This window comes from Xenopus tropicalis, chromosome 9 (genome assembly GCF_000004195.4).
Source record: "Xenopus tropicalis strain Nigerian chromosome 9, UCB_Xtro_10.0, whole genome shotgun sequence".
Taxonomy (NCBI): domain Eukaryota; kingdom Metazoa; phylum Chordata; class Amphibia; order Anura; family Pipidae; genus Xenopus; species Xenopus tropicalis.
In genome coordinates, this window is record NC_030685.2 from 5281295 (window position 1) to 5296528 (window position 15234).

General features: G+C 47.5%; 3 protein-coding genes across 6 annotated transcripts in view; 2 read left to right on the top strand and 1 right to left on the bottom strand.

Moving 5' to 3' along the window:
• taok2 (TAO kinase 2) overlaps positions 1-2613 on the top strand; it is a 35882-nt gene extending 33269 nt beyond the window's left edge. For 2 of the 3 annotated variants that reach the window (XM_031892746.1, XM_031892747.1), the window contains exons 19-20: positions 765-947; positions 1201-2613. In XM_031892746.1, the coding sequence (XP_031748606.1) occupies positions 765-947; positions 1201-1743 (726 nt within the window). In that variant the 3' untranslated portion in view covers positions 1744-2613. 3 annotated transcript variants of the gene reach the window in all.
• Positions 2614-5023: 2410 nt separating this feature from the next.
• Positions 5024-10985, top strand: cdipt (CDP-diacylglycerol--inositol 3-phosphatidyltransferase). The gene is given in 6 exon segments (NM_001078906.1): positions 5024-5077; positions 7261-7395; positions 7537-7690; positions 8498-8579; positions 8688-8769; positions 8929-10985. Coding segments are annotated over 6 exon segments (657 nt in total). The 5' UTR covers positions 5024-5034; the 3' UTR covers positions 9090-10985.
• Positions 10986-12337: 1352 nt separating this feature from the next.
• On the bottom strand, positions 12338-15192 carry LOC101732550 (gastrula zinc finger protein xLCGF3.1). 2 transcript variants are annotated; one of them, XM_004919566.4, is made up of 2 exons: positions 15106-15192; positions 12338-14016 (listed from the first exon to the last, which is right to left on the bottom strand). In XM_004919566.4, the coding sequence occupies exon 2, from the start codon at positions 13792-13794 to the stop codon at positions 12652-12654; it is 1143 nt and encodes a 380-aa protein (XP_004919623.1). In that variant the 5' UTR covers positions 13795-14016; positions 15106-15192; the 3' UTR covers positions 12338-12651. The 2 variants fall into 2 exon arrangements, with proteins under 2 accessions (XP_004919623.1, XP_004919624.1); XM_004919567.4 differs by having other exon boundaries at positions 15102-15167.
• Positions 15193-15234: the final 42 nt, after the last annotated feature.

A 15234-nucleotide genomic window follows, 5' to 3' on the forward strand; every position in this document is an offset into this window, starting at 1 on the left:
ACCATGACTATCTCCTAGCATGAACTTAAGGTTACCATACACAAGGTCGCCAGGTGGGCGATATCGGGGAAAATGTAGGCTAATTCAATTATTAATCAAATTATATTGGCGGCAGTGGGGCAGTCTGTTCGGGGACCGCATCAACGAGCCGATGTGGTCCCCGATTCGACTAAATCTTTTAACCTGCCTAATCAATATCTGACCAATTTCAGGCCAGATGTCGGCTGGGAAGGCCCCTCGTTCCTGCCCCTACATGGGCCGATAAGCTGCCGAATCTGTCCAAGGGACCAATATTAGCAGCTACAATCGGCCCGTGTAAAAGACCTGCCTCTCCTTCCAACAGGAACTGACACTGATTTATCTCCACGTTGGACCCAATGTCCTTCTTCCTCTCCCAGCTGAGAAATGACCCCAGTGTCCTCCTTTCCCCCCAGCAGCATGGTCCCACTCTTCCCATCATACCCCTTTTTGTCCACTCCAAGAGACCTGACAGTTTATTCTCTTGCATGTCCTTTGTCCCATTCCATTCACAGACTCAAAATAGAGATCTGACACTTTAATGTCCTTTCACAGACCCAATTCCATCCCTGTCAAAACATTATTTCCCACGTAACCTTCCTTCAGAGACCCTTATTTATCATATACCATTAACATTTTTCAAGTGGCAGAGATAACAAGTTTACACTAATACACAGATTTGACACTAATAAACCTTATATTCCTGTACGTCCATGCACTAAATGTTGACTCTGTCTGTTCCCCAGTTGCGCCTGGACGAGACCCAGGAAGCGGAATACCAAGAGCTTCGGATCCAGCTACAGAAGGAACTGGAACTCCTGAACGCCTATCAAAGTAAGATCAAGATCCACACGGAAGCCCAACATGAGCGCGAGCTGAAAGAGCTGGAGCAACGAGTGTCGATTCGCCGAGCGCTTCTGGAACAGAGGGTAGGTCGGAAGCCGTCACCCTAAGGGGCAGCTCTGGGCTGAGGTTTGGGCCCTACTGAAGAGCTCAGCTGTGCTTGTGGATAAACTGAATCCGTTCCATTTCTTATTTACCGCCTTATACACCCATATAAATTCAGATTGAGCCTTTGAAAAGTTTATTAGACAGCAGTGCCCCGCTTTGCTCCAGCTTTGTTCTCCTGTGTCCAGCTTTAGTGCTGTGCAACCCAACCGTAATGCTCCTTGTTTGTTACAGATAGAGGAAGAGATGCTGGCCCTGCAGACCGAGCGCTCGGAGCGAATCCGGAGTCTCCTAGAGCGCCAAGCCCGAGAAATCGAAGCTTTCGACTCGGAGAGTATGCGGCTCGGATTTAGCAACATGGCTTTGACAGGCATTCCTGCTGAGGCCTTCAACCAAGGCTACCCAGCACCTCCTCCTGGATGGCCATCCCGCCCAGTCCCCCGTAGTGGCTCGCACTGGAGCCACGGGGTGCAAAACACTGGTGCTCCTCAACTGTGGCGTCAGCCTACCCTGCTTGCCCCACCCTCTGCATCCTGGGGACTTCACCCCCCTGGCTCTTCATCCTCTTCGTCCATTCTACCCTCCTCTTCTTCTTCTTCTTCTTCCTCCGCCTCTCCATCGTCCTCTTCAGGTGGCCGGCCTGGGCTTCTGCTGCTTCGCAATAGCCCCCAGCCACTTCGGAGAGGGGGATCTGGGGGTCCTTCGGAGGCGGGCCTGAGTCGTAGCACCAGTGTCACCTCCCAGCTCTCTAATGGCTCCCATCTATCCTATTCCTGAGCCACTACAGCCAAAAGGAGCTTACCGACCCTATCCTCTGTACCGCACTCCAGGAGCAAACACTCCCACCCTGTTCTTCTATTCCCTTCTACCTCCATTGCTTCCCTTTAGCTCCATTTTCTTTAGCATTTCTCTTCCAGCACATGAACTTTATATTTTATGTCCTCATTACAGTTCAATTTCTCCAGCAACCCCCCCCCTCCCCAGCAATAACCCACTGCCCAAAGTTCCATACCTAGATAATCTCCCTTTGTATATATATATTTGTCCGACTCCTATCTTTAATATTGGTTCATGGTCCCCCCCAAACCGTATTATCTGCCACTGCTTGACCTGTTCAGTGCCAAAAGAGCCAAAGATCCCCCCTCACTGCTCTTGTGGCACTGGCGCCAGTTAAGCGCTTATATAGTTTTTTTTGTTTTTTTTTTTTTAAATTCCCTTTTATGATATGTTGAGTCGCTGTATTATTTTAATGATGTTGTCACTGGGTTTTCTGATGGGCGGTTGTGCGTCTGTGAGTAACGTGCGTATGTGAGAGGCCGAGTGTGTGATAGTTTCTTTTTTGTTTTTTTTTTTTTTTAAATAGGAAACAAAAAAAATGTAAAAAAAAGAAAAAAAAAATATGACAAACTATTAAGGAATGTATTAAAAATAAAAACTACTTAATATCCCCTCTCCGAGGGGGATTCCAGGGGCCCGTCGAGGTCACTTTTTTTTTTTTTTTCCTTTTTGTTAAAAGTGGAGAACTTGAGAAAGGCGGGAAAAGTTGGAATCTCGTGCTCGGGTTTTCTGCTGAGGCAGAAGGACATGTTAAACCACAGAGACTTTATAGCACATGGAAAATGTTGGACATTAAAGGGTTAAACTGGAGTAAGAGCTTGGAATTTGTGTTCATTGCCTACCGACGAGTCCATTTTGTGGGGGTGGGGGGGGGTACCGCCGTGTAGTATACTAATACACATAAGGGGGTTCGGACTTTTAGGGTAGCCACTGGAATGTACCAAGTACAGCAGGGGGAGCAGTTTTTCCTGAAGCAAGACAAAATAGACTCCCTTGGAATCAGAATATCTGGCTATCCCCTAAACCCCAAAATAAATGTACTCACAAGCAGATATATGTTGTATATTTAAGGCCAGACCACAATGTGGTCAGGAAAGCCTGGCAACAAGGCACATTTCTGGTCCTTAGCAACAGGTGTTTCCATAGCAACAGCATCCCCAGCCGTTATGACCAAGTTCAAGTTTGCAGGCAGTATTGTAGGCGCATCTCATAACATCACTAAAGGGGGACATACATGTTAAGATCCACTCCTTAGTTCAAGGGCCAAACAATCGAATTACGACGACGGGTATAGGAGCTGTCAGACCGATGAGCTGATGTGGCCCCCGATCTGACAGGAAACTCAAACCTGCCTGATCAAGATCTGGATGAAATATTGTGCCAATGAATTGCACTCATCTAAATACAGAAGGAATGGGCTTTAAACAGTAGTGTTTTATTGAAAATTTCTCCAAAATCCCCACTAGCCCCGCCTATCTGTTCCACTTCCTGCTGCCTCCTTTCCCAGGCTGTGCTTGTGTGAGTGCAGGGCTGTGATTGGCTCTCCCCCTCCTACTGTGCTTCTGGCAGGGACTGTTAGGACACGCCCACCCCTCATTTGAAACACAGACAGGGACCTGAGAGGATCTATAGGGAGCTCCAATAAAGGGGCCATTGTTACAGATAGGATTAATGTTTAGCCCAAAGGGAAACCAGCACCGGATATTATTCATAATTGCCTACAGGGTTAGGGGTTTTATTTAATTTATACTATATGTCTCCTTAAAGCGCACAATGTATATGTGAGCATGAGTGGATTTAGATAGTTACTTGATAACATGTGACCTGACTGTTCAGCTATTGCTGAGCTATAAAGAGCCAGGAGTGACATTTCCTGAGAGCTGTACAATTAAACCATCAAACATACCGATCACATACATGTATCCCATAGCAACCATCACATAGTTAACTGTTAACCCACAGGTTGCTAGGGGTTACAAGGCCTGGAGTAAAGTAATCCACAGGCAGCTATGAGTCCAACAGACCTGGGCTGGGGGACATGGGAACTCATTGCCAGTATTTCCAGCTCACGCTCTCAGGAAATCCCCTAGTCATTTGGCCATATCTGTGTGCCCAGTTACACCCAATGGCCCCTTCTGATTGGGCACAAGGATATAGGTAGGCCCAAAGGCAGAGGGCCTGGGACATTGAGACTGTAGGGGTGGGGATAGGGCAGCTGCCACAATGGGCTGCTACACAAAGGAAAGCTTACAGTAGCTTTATATTTATACTCAAATGCATTTCTGTGAGGGTTTATCTACCCTTTATTGGAGAATTGGGCACAACATGGCCGGGGATTGGCTCCCACATTGTAGCAAATTTACCTCAGGAAACCTTTGCTCTGTGGCTGGAAAGCAAATTCTCGTACTGCCGCCCCCTCAGATTTGACATCCATGGGGTGGGGGGGGGACTGGGTCAGGGTTGCCAGGTTGGCGGTATTGCCTCCAAATTGGGCTACTAATTTAAATCCCTGGTTTCCAAAGTACAAACCAAAGTACAAACTAGCCAAAGTTTTTTTCCCTTAGTAAACCTAACCTACCTGTCCCACTGCATGCTGGGTAATGTAGTTTGTATCTAACAATTAGCCTACAGCTAGGATTCATATAAAACTACAATACCCAGCATGCAATGGGACAGTATAGACAGACCCCCCTACCTCTATTCTATTCAGGCTCTGCTCCCTGCTCTATAGGGTATGAGATTGTACCATTATTTTCTACTGAGATGAGGTGGGGCTGCCATTTGTTACTTTCTGCAGTTGGTCCTTAAGCTATAACTCTCAGGATTGGCTAGTTTGGGGCTGGTTTGGAAAAATAAATCTGGGAACCCTGCACTGGGTACAGCTGGGAAGGTTTCCTTGGGGTTAAACAGTAAAGACTGAGAGAGAGCAGCAGTTTGACAACATAGCTCTTCTATTACAGTCTTCCCGCCCCCACAAAGTAGGAGGAGACGCTCTAGCCACTACCTGACTCCTCTATCACTGACTAAGCCGGGGCCTTATTACCTCACAGCTCCGTGTGGGAGACATTCTATCCTGCGCTTCAAACCTCACCTTTCTGTCAGAGCCCAGTTACCGCGCCGTGTGTTCGGCTGACTGACACGCCCATCTGTCAGTGTGACAGCTCGGCCCGCCCCTGGGAAGCGGGGGCTGCCGGGAGATGTGACGTCAGTAGAAGCTGGAGACGGAACAAAATGGCTCAGGAGAACATCTTCTTGTTTGTGCCCAACCTTATCGGTGAGTGAGAAGGGATGTGTGGCTGGGGAGCTACCATATGGGCAGGGAGGGGACGGTTAGTATGTGTATAGAATGGTATATATATATATATATATGTCTAAAGGGTTCCGGTTCCCCTCAATGCACGCTGGGTAATTCAGGGAAGATATTGAGGGCTGTAGTTCAGCTTCAGACCGGAAGTTACTGACACAGGTAACCAGAGCCCCAGGGGCTGCATCTGTCACTGGTGGAACCCAATAAAGCAAAGTGGTACATTCAGGGCATAGTATTGGGGTGGGCTGGTTCTGCCCAGTAAGAACAGAAACATATTGTTTAGTTATACAAAACCTGGCCCTTCAGTATTGTTGGGCCCAGTATTCCCCCCCCCAACAGGAAGTGCCCAGTGTTCCCCCCCAACAGGAAGGGCCCAGTGTTCCCCCCCAACAGGAAGGGCCCAGTGTTCCCCCCCAACAGGAAGGGCCCAGTGTTCCCCCCCAACAGGAAGGGCCCAGTGTTCCCCCCCAACAGGAAGGGCCCAGTGTTCCCCCCCAACAGGAAGGGCCCAGTGTTCCCCCCCAACAGGAAGGGCCCAGTGTTCCCCCCCAACAGGAAGGGCCCAGTGTTCCCCCCCAACAGGAAGGGCCCAGTGTTCCCCCCCAACAGGAAGGGCCCAGTGTTCCCCCCAACAGGAAGGGCCCAGTGTTCCCCCCCCAACAGGAAGGGCCCAGTGTTCCCCCCCCAACAGGAAGGGCCCAGTGTTCCCCCCCCAACAGGAAGGGCCCAGTGTTCCCCCCCCAACAGGAAGGGCCCAGTGTTCCCCCCCCAACAGGAAGGGCCCAGTGTTCCCCCCCCAACAGGAAGTGCCCAGTGTTCCCCCCCCAACAGGAAGTGCCCAGTGTTCCCCCCCCAACAGGAAGGGCCCAGTGTTCCCCCCCAACAGGAAGGGCCCAGTGTTCCCCCCCAACAGGAAGGGCCCAGTGTTCCCCCCCAACAGGAAGGGCCCAGTGTTCCCCCCCAACAGGAAGGGCCCAGTGTTCCCCCCCAACAGGAAGGGCCCAGTGTTCCCCCCCAACAGGAAGGGCCCAGTGTTCCCCCCCAACAGGAAGGGCCCAGTGTTCCCCCCAACAGGAAGGGCCCAGTGTTCCCCCCCCAACAGGAAGTGCCCAGTGTTCCCCCCCCAACAGGAAGGGCCCAGTGTTCCCGCCCAACAGGAAGGGCCCAGTGTTCCCCCCCAACAGGAAGGGCCCAGTGTTCCCCCCCCAACAGGAAGGGCCCAGTGTTCCCCCCCCAACAGGAAGGGCCCAGTGTTCCCCCCCAACAGGAAGGGCCCAGTGTTCCCCCCCAACAGGAAGGGCCCAGTGTTCCCCCCCAACAGGAAGGGCCCAGTGTTCCCCCCCAACAGGAAGGGCCCAGTGTTCCCCCCCAACAGCCAATCAGCTGCTCCGGGGTATGAAAAGGATGGAAAGGTGACAGGGAAATCATAGCTGGCAGTTTATTGGACAGCGGATGGCACCAAATTAAAAGCTGAGGATCTGCTGGATTTCTGTTGGGTAGGTTTGAAAATCCCAGTGGGTGCAGCCTAAGTCAGCACATTTATGGGGTCCTTGTCTGACCCCCATTATGACCCATTCATTCATTTGGTGACCTCACAGACAGATATTTAAAGGAGACATATCCTATGAAAATTATGAATGTACCAGGGAATTATACTCCTCTAGATATAGAAGGATTGTGCTTAAAGTTGTGTTTCTGACTGATTTATTGAAAAATTCCACAAAAACCCCACTAGCCCCGCCCATCTGTTCCACTTCCTGCTGGCTGAATTCTCTGGATGAGCTGGGGAGCCGGCGGCCCTCCGTACCCTGCACTGTAGGATAGGAACCAATCAGCAGCTAGGCTGACCTGATAGGGAACTGAAGCCTGTCTGTGCTTTGTGAGTGCAGGGCTGTGATTGGCTCTCCCCCTCCTACTGTGCTTCTGGCAGGGACCGTTAGGACACGCCCACCCCTCATGTGAAACCCAGACAGGGACCTGAGAGGATCTATAGGGAGCTCCAATAAAGGGGCCATTGTTACAGATAGGGTTAATGTTTAGCCCAAAGGGAAACCAGCACCGTATATTATTCATAATTGCCTACAGGGTTAGGGGTTTTCCCATTTATCCAATATGTCTCCTTTAACCGCTATGTATCCCCTTCCCCTCAGGGTATGCTCGCATCGTCTTTGCATTCGTTGCTTTTTACTTCATGCCGACCTCCCCCGTCTTGGCCTCGACTTTCTACCTGCTGAGCGGATTGCTGGACGCTTTTGATGGACATGCTGCCCGGCTGCTCAATCAGGGTGAGTGTGGGCTGGATGGGAAGACACTGCTGTAGGGCTGGCTATGCTATCAAGATATTCTCAGCTATTTATCAGCCGGAGAGTTGGAATAAAGCAAATACTATGGCAAACACTGCTCCATAAAGACTGTTTCTCTCTTAGGTACCAAGTTTGGAGCCATGCTGGATATGCTGACAGATCGATGTGCCACCATGTGCCTACTGGTCAACTTGTCCCTCCTGTACCCTTCCTACACATTGCTCTTTCAGCTTAGCATGAGCCTGGACATCGCCAGCCACTGGCTGCACCTTCACAGGTAACATTCCTCCCAACCAGCTGCCTGATAAGCAGGGTCCATTTTTCTGATTGGCTACGGACCCACTGTCTACTGTGAGAGTATTTCTCCCTCACAAATATACATGGGTCCATTGCCAGGCTTACAAATTCCATGGTTGGAGGAGATATAGCTTTGGCTGCATTGTTTCATGAGTGAGAATCAGCAGTGCAGAAAGGGATAAACAAACACTTCTTTACAATCATTTTAAAACCACTGACAAAGTTTAAAAGTTTGAAAAACAAGAATATGTCAGTTCATTATAATCCTATAAATATAAAAGGAATGTGTTTTAAAAAGTTTTGTTTCCAACTGAATAATAGAAATTTTTCCCAAAACCCCCACTTCCTGCTGCCTCCTTTCCCAGGCTGTGCAGGGCGGTGGCACTGTAGGATAGGAACCAATCAGCAGCTAGGCTGACCTGATAGGGAACTGAAGCCAGTCTGTGCTTGTGTGAGTGCAGGGCTGTGATTGGCTCTCGCTTTCCTACTGTGCTTCTGGCAGGGACCTTTAGGACACGCCCCCCCTCATGTGAAACATGGACAGGGACCTGAGAGGATCATTTTTTGTCCAGAGTGAAAGCTGACACATGTAGTATTCATTATTGCCTACAGGATGAGGGGGTGGATGTTAACTTATCCTATAGGTTCCTTTGTAATTCATATATATTGTAAAGTTGCTGAGAATGACAATAAAAGTTTGGGTTTGGGAGAATTTTTCCTTGGGTAACCGTAATTACCCATTGGCAAGTTGTAACAAATTAATGGTATCTCTTTGTCGTCCAATCAGCTCCATTCTAAAGGGCAGCGAGAGCCATAAAACCATCAACCTGGCTGGGAACCCAGTGCTCCGTCTCTACTACACCTCAAGGGTAAGTGAGTCCTGGCCTTGCTCTGTGCAGCGCCACACTGGCCTGCATTGTTATAGGTGTTTAGGCCACGTGACACTGCCAGTTACTGACACCCTTTGTCTCTCGTAGCCGGTGCTGTTCTTCATGTGCGCTGGCAATGAGCTGTTCTACTGCATGTTGTACCTGCTGCACTTTACTGAGGGACCTTCAGGTGAGTGCTGGTGATCTCACTACATTGAGGGATGGGAATACACAGCACAATAAGTAAGGGGCTGGTCACTTTAGCAGGGCAGTATATAATTGGCTAAAAAAAAAAGTAAGTTATGTAGGAGGAGGCCATGACACTTATAACTGTGTTCTCTCTCCACAGTCATCCTGGGTCCCGTTGGTGCCATTGGTTTGTTCCGTCTCATCGTCTGGCTGTGCTGCCCCATCTCTCTCATCAAGTCCCTCATCAGTCTCATCCACCTGGTCACTGCTTCCAGCAACATCGCCTCCCTGGACTGCGCTGAACGATCAAAAAAGAAATAAGGGGGCGCTACCTTATGTATTTAGAACGTCCACGTGACCATATTAATACTGTAATCTCTTATTACCCTTGAATGGGGCAATATTTAGGTATTATACCCTCAGCAGGGCACACTCTTGTTTAATGTTTAAGTTCTGCGGCGAAGGAGCGGACCAACTGTTTGTTCCAAGATCTGACTCAGGGCCAAAGTTTCTAGCTCTTGTATTGCTAATGCAGTGTGACATTGCCCCCCCTTAGGGTTAACCCTGTTATGTTGCCCCCTTGAAGGGTGGTATATTTTGGCACAACTACATTGCTATCAGTCTTACTGCCGGACTAGATCATAATGGAAGCAAGTATGAAATACAAATCAGGGAATGAGGGAAGCGCTAATTGTTCTACTGTAAAACCTATTTTTTATTTCCATGTTAGAAATTGTTGGAATGTGATTTTTCTTTGATGTTATTTATTCATAATTTGTTTTTTTTTTTATATAATACTTAGGGAACAAGTGTTAAGTTTCCATAGCACAGAGCAAAACTGATACCAGAACTGCTCCCAGCATTCTCTGCACAGCTTTAAAATGTAAAAATGGCGGCACTGGTTGGTAAGGATGAATGCAGCAGGGATGGGGGTAGTTGCTACATAATACTTCTGGTTATGTTCTATACTGTCCGTGTGGGCACTGAGCCTGTCAGCAGGTCTGCAAGGTTTCATTAAATAGCATTGTGGTGTATTAGTTACCATTAAAGGCCCAATAATCCCAAATAAAATGTATGCCTTGCATTGGCAGTGTAGCTGCATTTATGGTGGTGATTGGCAACGGTTTTGATCTATTGTGTATTTACAGCCCTCCAGTCTCACAACTGCTGGCCAGAGTCATAAATTGGGCCCAACAGAGTGCCGCAAAGTCATCTTTGAGAAATATAGGTATTTCTCTTCCTATTAGATTCTTTATTTCTTTTATTTAAGCCGCTATCTTGTTGCTAGTGTTTGTGATCTTGGCAACCAGATAATGGTTTCAATGCAAAACAGGAAGAGTACGGAACCAAATAGGTAAATCGTTTAAATGTGGAGGCCAGTTGCAGTCTCTGTTACATTTGGGTGACAATCACCATCCCATAGCCCTTAGTAGGGAGAAATCAGCTGCATTTTGACTGTTGCTAAATGTTCCATAGCCATTAACATTCATTTAACTGCTGGGCCAGCAGTCACTTATGGGACCACAAATGCAAGGTCCATGTACCAGTTTACTTCTGCATTGTTGTTTTATCACAGCAGCACCCCTCTATCACTGTATTATTTCCAGTTACATTTATATAAAGTTGTATCAATATTATATCTGTGTACACTTCCCTGTTTAATTCATATGGTTGGATACGACATGGATCCCGTAAGCAGATAGAGTAATAAGATGCACACAATGGGACTTCTTAAAAGTATTACATTCTGAAAAGAGACCAGAAATGGCTGTTTCCATGCTTTTTTCTTCTTCTGCGGCTCAGTAAGTGGAGTAGGAATTCAAATTGTCAGTCCCAAACATTAGCATTTAAGATTAAGGTTATTCCTTCCCCTACTGGGGCCTATGAAATCTGCTGATATCAATAATATTCACTGTATTTTGTTTGTAATGTGTTTCCTCCAATGAATTTGTCTGTGGGGCCACATGTTCAAGGCACAGTTCACCTTCACAATACATATTATTTCCATGTAGTCATCCACGAACTATGACCTCTATCAGTCAAATGTGTCCCTTATAGATAAGCTGCAGTGTTAGTACTACTGATCCTTCAATAGTTGGTGGTTGTGATTGGGTGGTTACCAAACAGCTGCCTTTGTTTATGGATCTGATGCTCTTTTGTGGTTATTATCCAAAGGCCTCTGCAATAATAAACCTATAATAAACATGTTGGGAGTTGTTTTTGTGTGTTATTGATTTCAGCCAAGGCTGGGTGAGGTAGAAGCAAAGTGGGTGCATAACGGGCAGTGGCCTGTATAATCAATGGCACTCAGGAAGAAGTCTTCCAAAAAGAAACATTTTTGCAGCATTTAAATGCTATGGGTGCCTTAGCTGGTACAAAAACTTGCTGCTGCTATTAATGCACTGGGGTTCCTATGGGTAATCAATATTGTAATGGTAAGTTTTTATTTTAAAAACTAACTAGTGGTCATGGGTAGGAGAAGGGTGAGGGATCAATGTTTGGGCAGTTTTTTCCCCCATTTGTGCCTCCGTTAGGCTGACAGTTTCAGTCCTTGTACTGCAATTGCTTCTTTAAGGAGACATATCCTATAAAAATGATGAATGTACCAGGGAATTATACTCCTCTAGATATAGAAGGATTGTGCTTAAAGTTGTGTTTCTGACTGATTTATTGAGAAATTCCCCCAAACCCCACTAGCCCCGCCCATCTGTGCCACTTCCAGCTGGCTGAATTCTCTGGGTGAGCTGGGGGGCCGGCGGCCCTCCGTACCCTGCACTGTAGGATAGGAACCAATCAGCAGCTAGGCTGACCTGATAGGGAACTGAAGCCTGTCTGTGCTTGTGTGAGTGCAGGGCTGTGATTGGCTCTCCCCCTCCTACTGTGCTTCTGGCAGGGACCGTTAGGACACGCCCACCCCTCATGTGAAACCCAGACAGGGACCTGAGAGGATCTATAGGGAGCTCCAATAAAGGGGCCATTGTTACAGATAGGGTTAATGTTTAGCCCAAAGGGAAACCAGCACCGGATATTATTCATAATTGCCTACAGGGTTAGGGGTTTCCCATTTATCCAATATGTCTCCTTTAACTATTAATTGTTTTTAATGACGGGGGCAGGTTCCTGTGTAGAGATCAGTGGGATATAAAGGCTTGTAAAAAACTTGAGGAACAAAGGTGCTGTTGGTCCACAAAAGAACCTTACGGTGCCATTGTTGTAGAGCCACAACTGCTTTAACGTGACTTCATTTACAATTCTTAAAAAAACGATTCTGTATTATAGTCACATGGTTTCAGTCCCCAGCGAGGGTGGTGACTGTTAATCCAGACTGGGATTCAAAATTGCACAGAGGCCCAAACAGTCCAATAAATAGTGACCGTCTATGGCATCTTACAGCCCCTCTTGCCAAAAGCTACAGATTGCCAGTCTGGGCCTGCCCTAAGGTCCTTGTTAGGGGTAGGAAATATTAAGCTGCAGTTGCTGTGCCTATTGGTTAGCAGGGGGAACTGCAACAAACCTCAGCAAGCAAAAATGGCAGCCTAACTATGACAGAACAATCTTAAGCATATATATATATAAATACATATTTTATTTAAGTGAGAGTATATTAACACTTGTTTTTTTATACAAACATTTGCCTTTAGTAGTCAGTTATAATTAAAGAGCTTTGAAGCCTCTTTGGACCACAACAGTGCATTGATACAGTCCATGTTTGACAGGACTCCATAGGCCCAGTGTTATGAGCCAATCATTGTCCCTTTAGGCAGGGACCCACCCATTTAGTAACCTCACCAAACGAGCATATGTATGGCTAACTTAAGCGATCCTTGTAAATATATTATATTTAGTATCTCCTTGTGGGGCTGAAGGCGCATTTCCCACTATATTATTTACACATGAATGATTTCCCCTGCTTGTGAACCTGGGATCGATGTTTGAACAAGTGAGTCTTTCGAGTGAAGCTGGTCCCACACTCATTGCAGGTGAATGGTTTCTCCCTTGCGTGGATTGTCTCGTGCTTGTGAAGGCTGGTTTTGCGGGAGAACCTCTTCCCACACTCTGAACACATGAACAGTTTTTCCCCTGTATGAACCGCCTGGTGTTTGTGAAGGCTGCTCTTCAGAGAGAAGTCTTTGCCACATTCAGTGCATGCAAATGGTTTCTCCCCAGTGTGTACTCTTAGGTGTGAGTGGAGCGTAGTCTTTTCAGAGAAACCTTTCCCACACTCGGTACATGTATACGGTTTCTCCCCTGTGTGAATCCTATAGTGAGTGTTGAGGTGAATCTTTTTCGCGAAGGATTTCCCACATTCTGTGCATGTAAATGGTTTCTCCCCTGTGTGAGTTCTATGGTGGGTGAAAAGGTGAATCTTTTGCGAGAAGCCTTTCCCGCATTCTGTGCAGATAAATGGTTTCTTCCCTGTGTGGAGCTGTTGATGTATCTGAAAGTGATATTTCTTCCTGAAGTGCTTTCCACACTGAGAGCAGACAAACGGCTTCTGTTCTGTATAGCTCTTCTTATTGGTAGAATTTACACTCCAGGTACAGGAGCAAAGGTGCGTCAGGATAGCACTATTCCCTGATATATTTCTTCCACATTTATAACATAGAAAATGGGAAAAGGCGGAATTAGCTGGGCAGCCCGTGTACGTCGTGTCGGGCTTAAGGTTGGAGGCAGTGTGCTCTTTGTGCTGTTTCAGCCATAGTAACAAGGCAGTATGTTGTAACGCTTCCCTACCTGTATCCAACGGATCAGAGTCCATGGCTGCTGGAACACTCTGGAATGGGCAAAACCAAGGCCTGGCATTTCCAGACTCCTCACTGTTACAGCAAACCTCCCCCTTCATGAAGGAAACTGCTGCACTGGTATTTGCTTTCTGATAGTCTGGAGCTTCTATCTGAATCTCTAATATCTCTGCTTCAGCCTTAATTGCAGTCAGGTGATCCCCCTGTTCATTTTGCAGGCCCACATCCCTGCCCGCAGTGCCTAGAGACTCCCCATCAGTTGGGGGAACTAATTTACTGTTCATTGTACTCAGACGATATTCTTCTGTCTCAGTCGTTACCTGTAATATCTCTACATCTATTTCATTCTTTCCAGATGAGTTTCAGGATCCATGAATGCATGTGGGGGTCATCGCCTAACTTCCTCGGCTAAATCCGTGAGGGTGAGAGATCCATGTTGGTAATTGGCTGGGCCAATCTGTTCTCCAGCCTCATTCGCTGAGTATCAGAAGGTCCATCAGACACCCCTGTCATGGCATAAAGCAGGACATTCTATCATCTATGTAGTAAATATACTGGTATAAAATCTAAGATGTGCCTATAGACTCAAAGGAGGTTTTCCTACTGACCTCCTGAAAATTATTATTCTCTATAATGTGTAGGGACCCATAGGGTTAATCTGCCCCCTATGGCTTTAAACCCTACCACTTCCTGATTGTACTGTTACTGGGCAAAGACCCATGTATCAGTTTAGAGTTATGCACTTATACCTATTGGTTATTTGGGTTGACCACACCCCTTGCAAACTGATATAGTGCCTCTGTGTCTCAGGTGAAGTCCACTGGGATCAGAATGAGCCCCAGTAAAGCCATTTGCCCCAGAGTTACCATCCACTCTGGTGAAGTCGGGGGCAGGGACCCCGTGAATGAGGACTATTTAGCTGAGCAGAATACAGTAATAGCAGTAATCTCTAGGAGAGTGAGGTAGATAGCTATGGATAGTAAGAGCAGTTCAGGCTCCAACCAGGAGGATAGCTGGGAGTACCCTTCCATACAGGCAATGCTGCCTCAGCCTAGGGCCACGGTTAAGACGCAGGATACAGGTCAGTGTAAATCCCTGGTCCATAGTCGGCTGTCGGATCAGCTAAAGGTATTCAACCTGAGGACTGACGTATCTGTCTAGACTGCCCTCCATAGTGGTGCCGAGCTGACAGCTGCATTTACCCTGCCCAGTCTCCAACAGAGGTGGGATAAACCAGCGGCATCCTCTCTTACTATCCTCAGAGGGTTTGTGCTATTTCTGCATTTGTGAGTATTGATTTATCCCTGCATTGCTACTTGTCTCTGACAATAACCCAGTTCTATTGTTCAACTGCAAGAACCTTCTGGTGTATATTTTTGCTAATCTGCATTTGCACACAGCTACAGTGAGTTGTAGTTGCACTACACCCCTGGTTCCAAGCAGCAGCTCGGTACAGCCTTGCCTGCCCCATCTCCCATCTCCCCCTTGTGACAGGGTTCCGGTGGGTGTAGCAGTCACTATACAGAAGCCGGCAATGGGCCAGTGGTTTGCCATAGTGAAGGGTTTTGCTGCCTGAGAGTTTAACACTCACCTACCTGACTGAGAAAGCTGCTGCCATCTTCCCGGGGGCGCGCATTCTACACAACTTCCGGCCAGTGGCGTCACTGTACCATGTGACCGCTGCGCTAGAGTGGGAGAGAATGGGCGGGGTCTCACTCACACAG

Coding starts and splice junctions, on each gene's coding strand:
- LOC101732550 (XM_004919566.4), bottom strand. CDS start 13,794: ATGAACAGTAAATTAGTTCCCCCAACTGATGGGGAGTCTCTAGGCACT.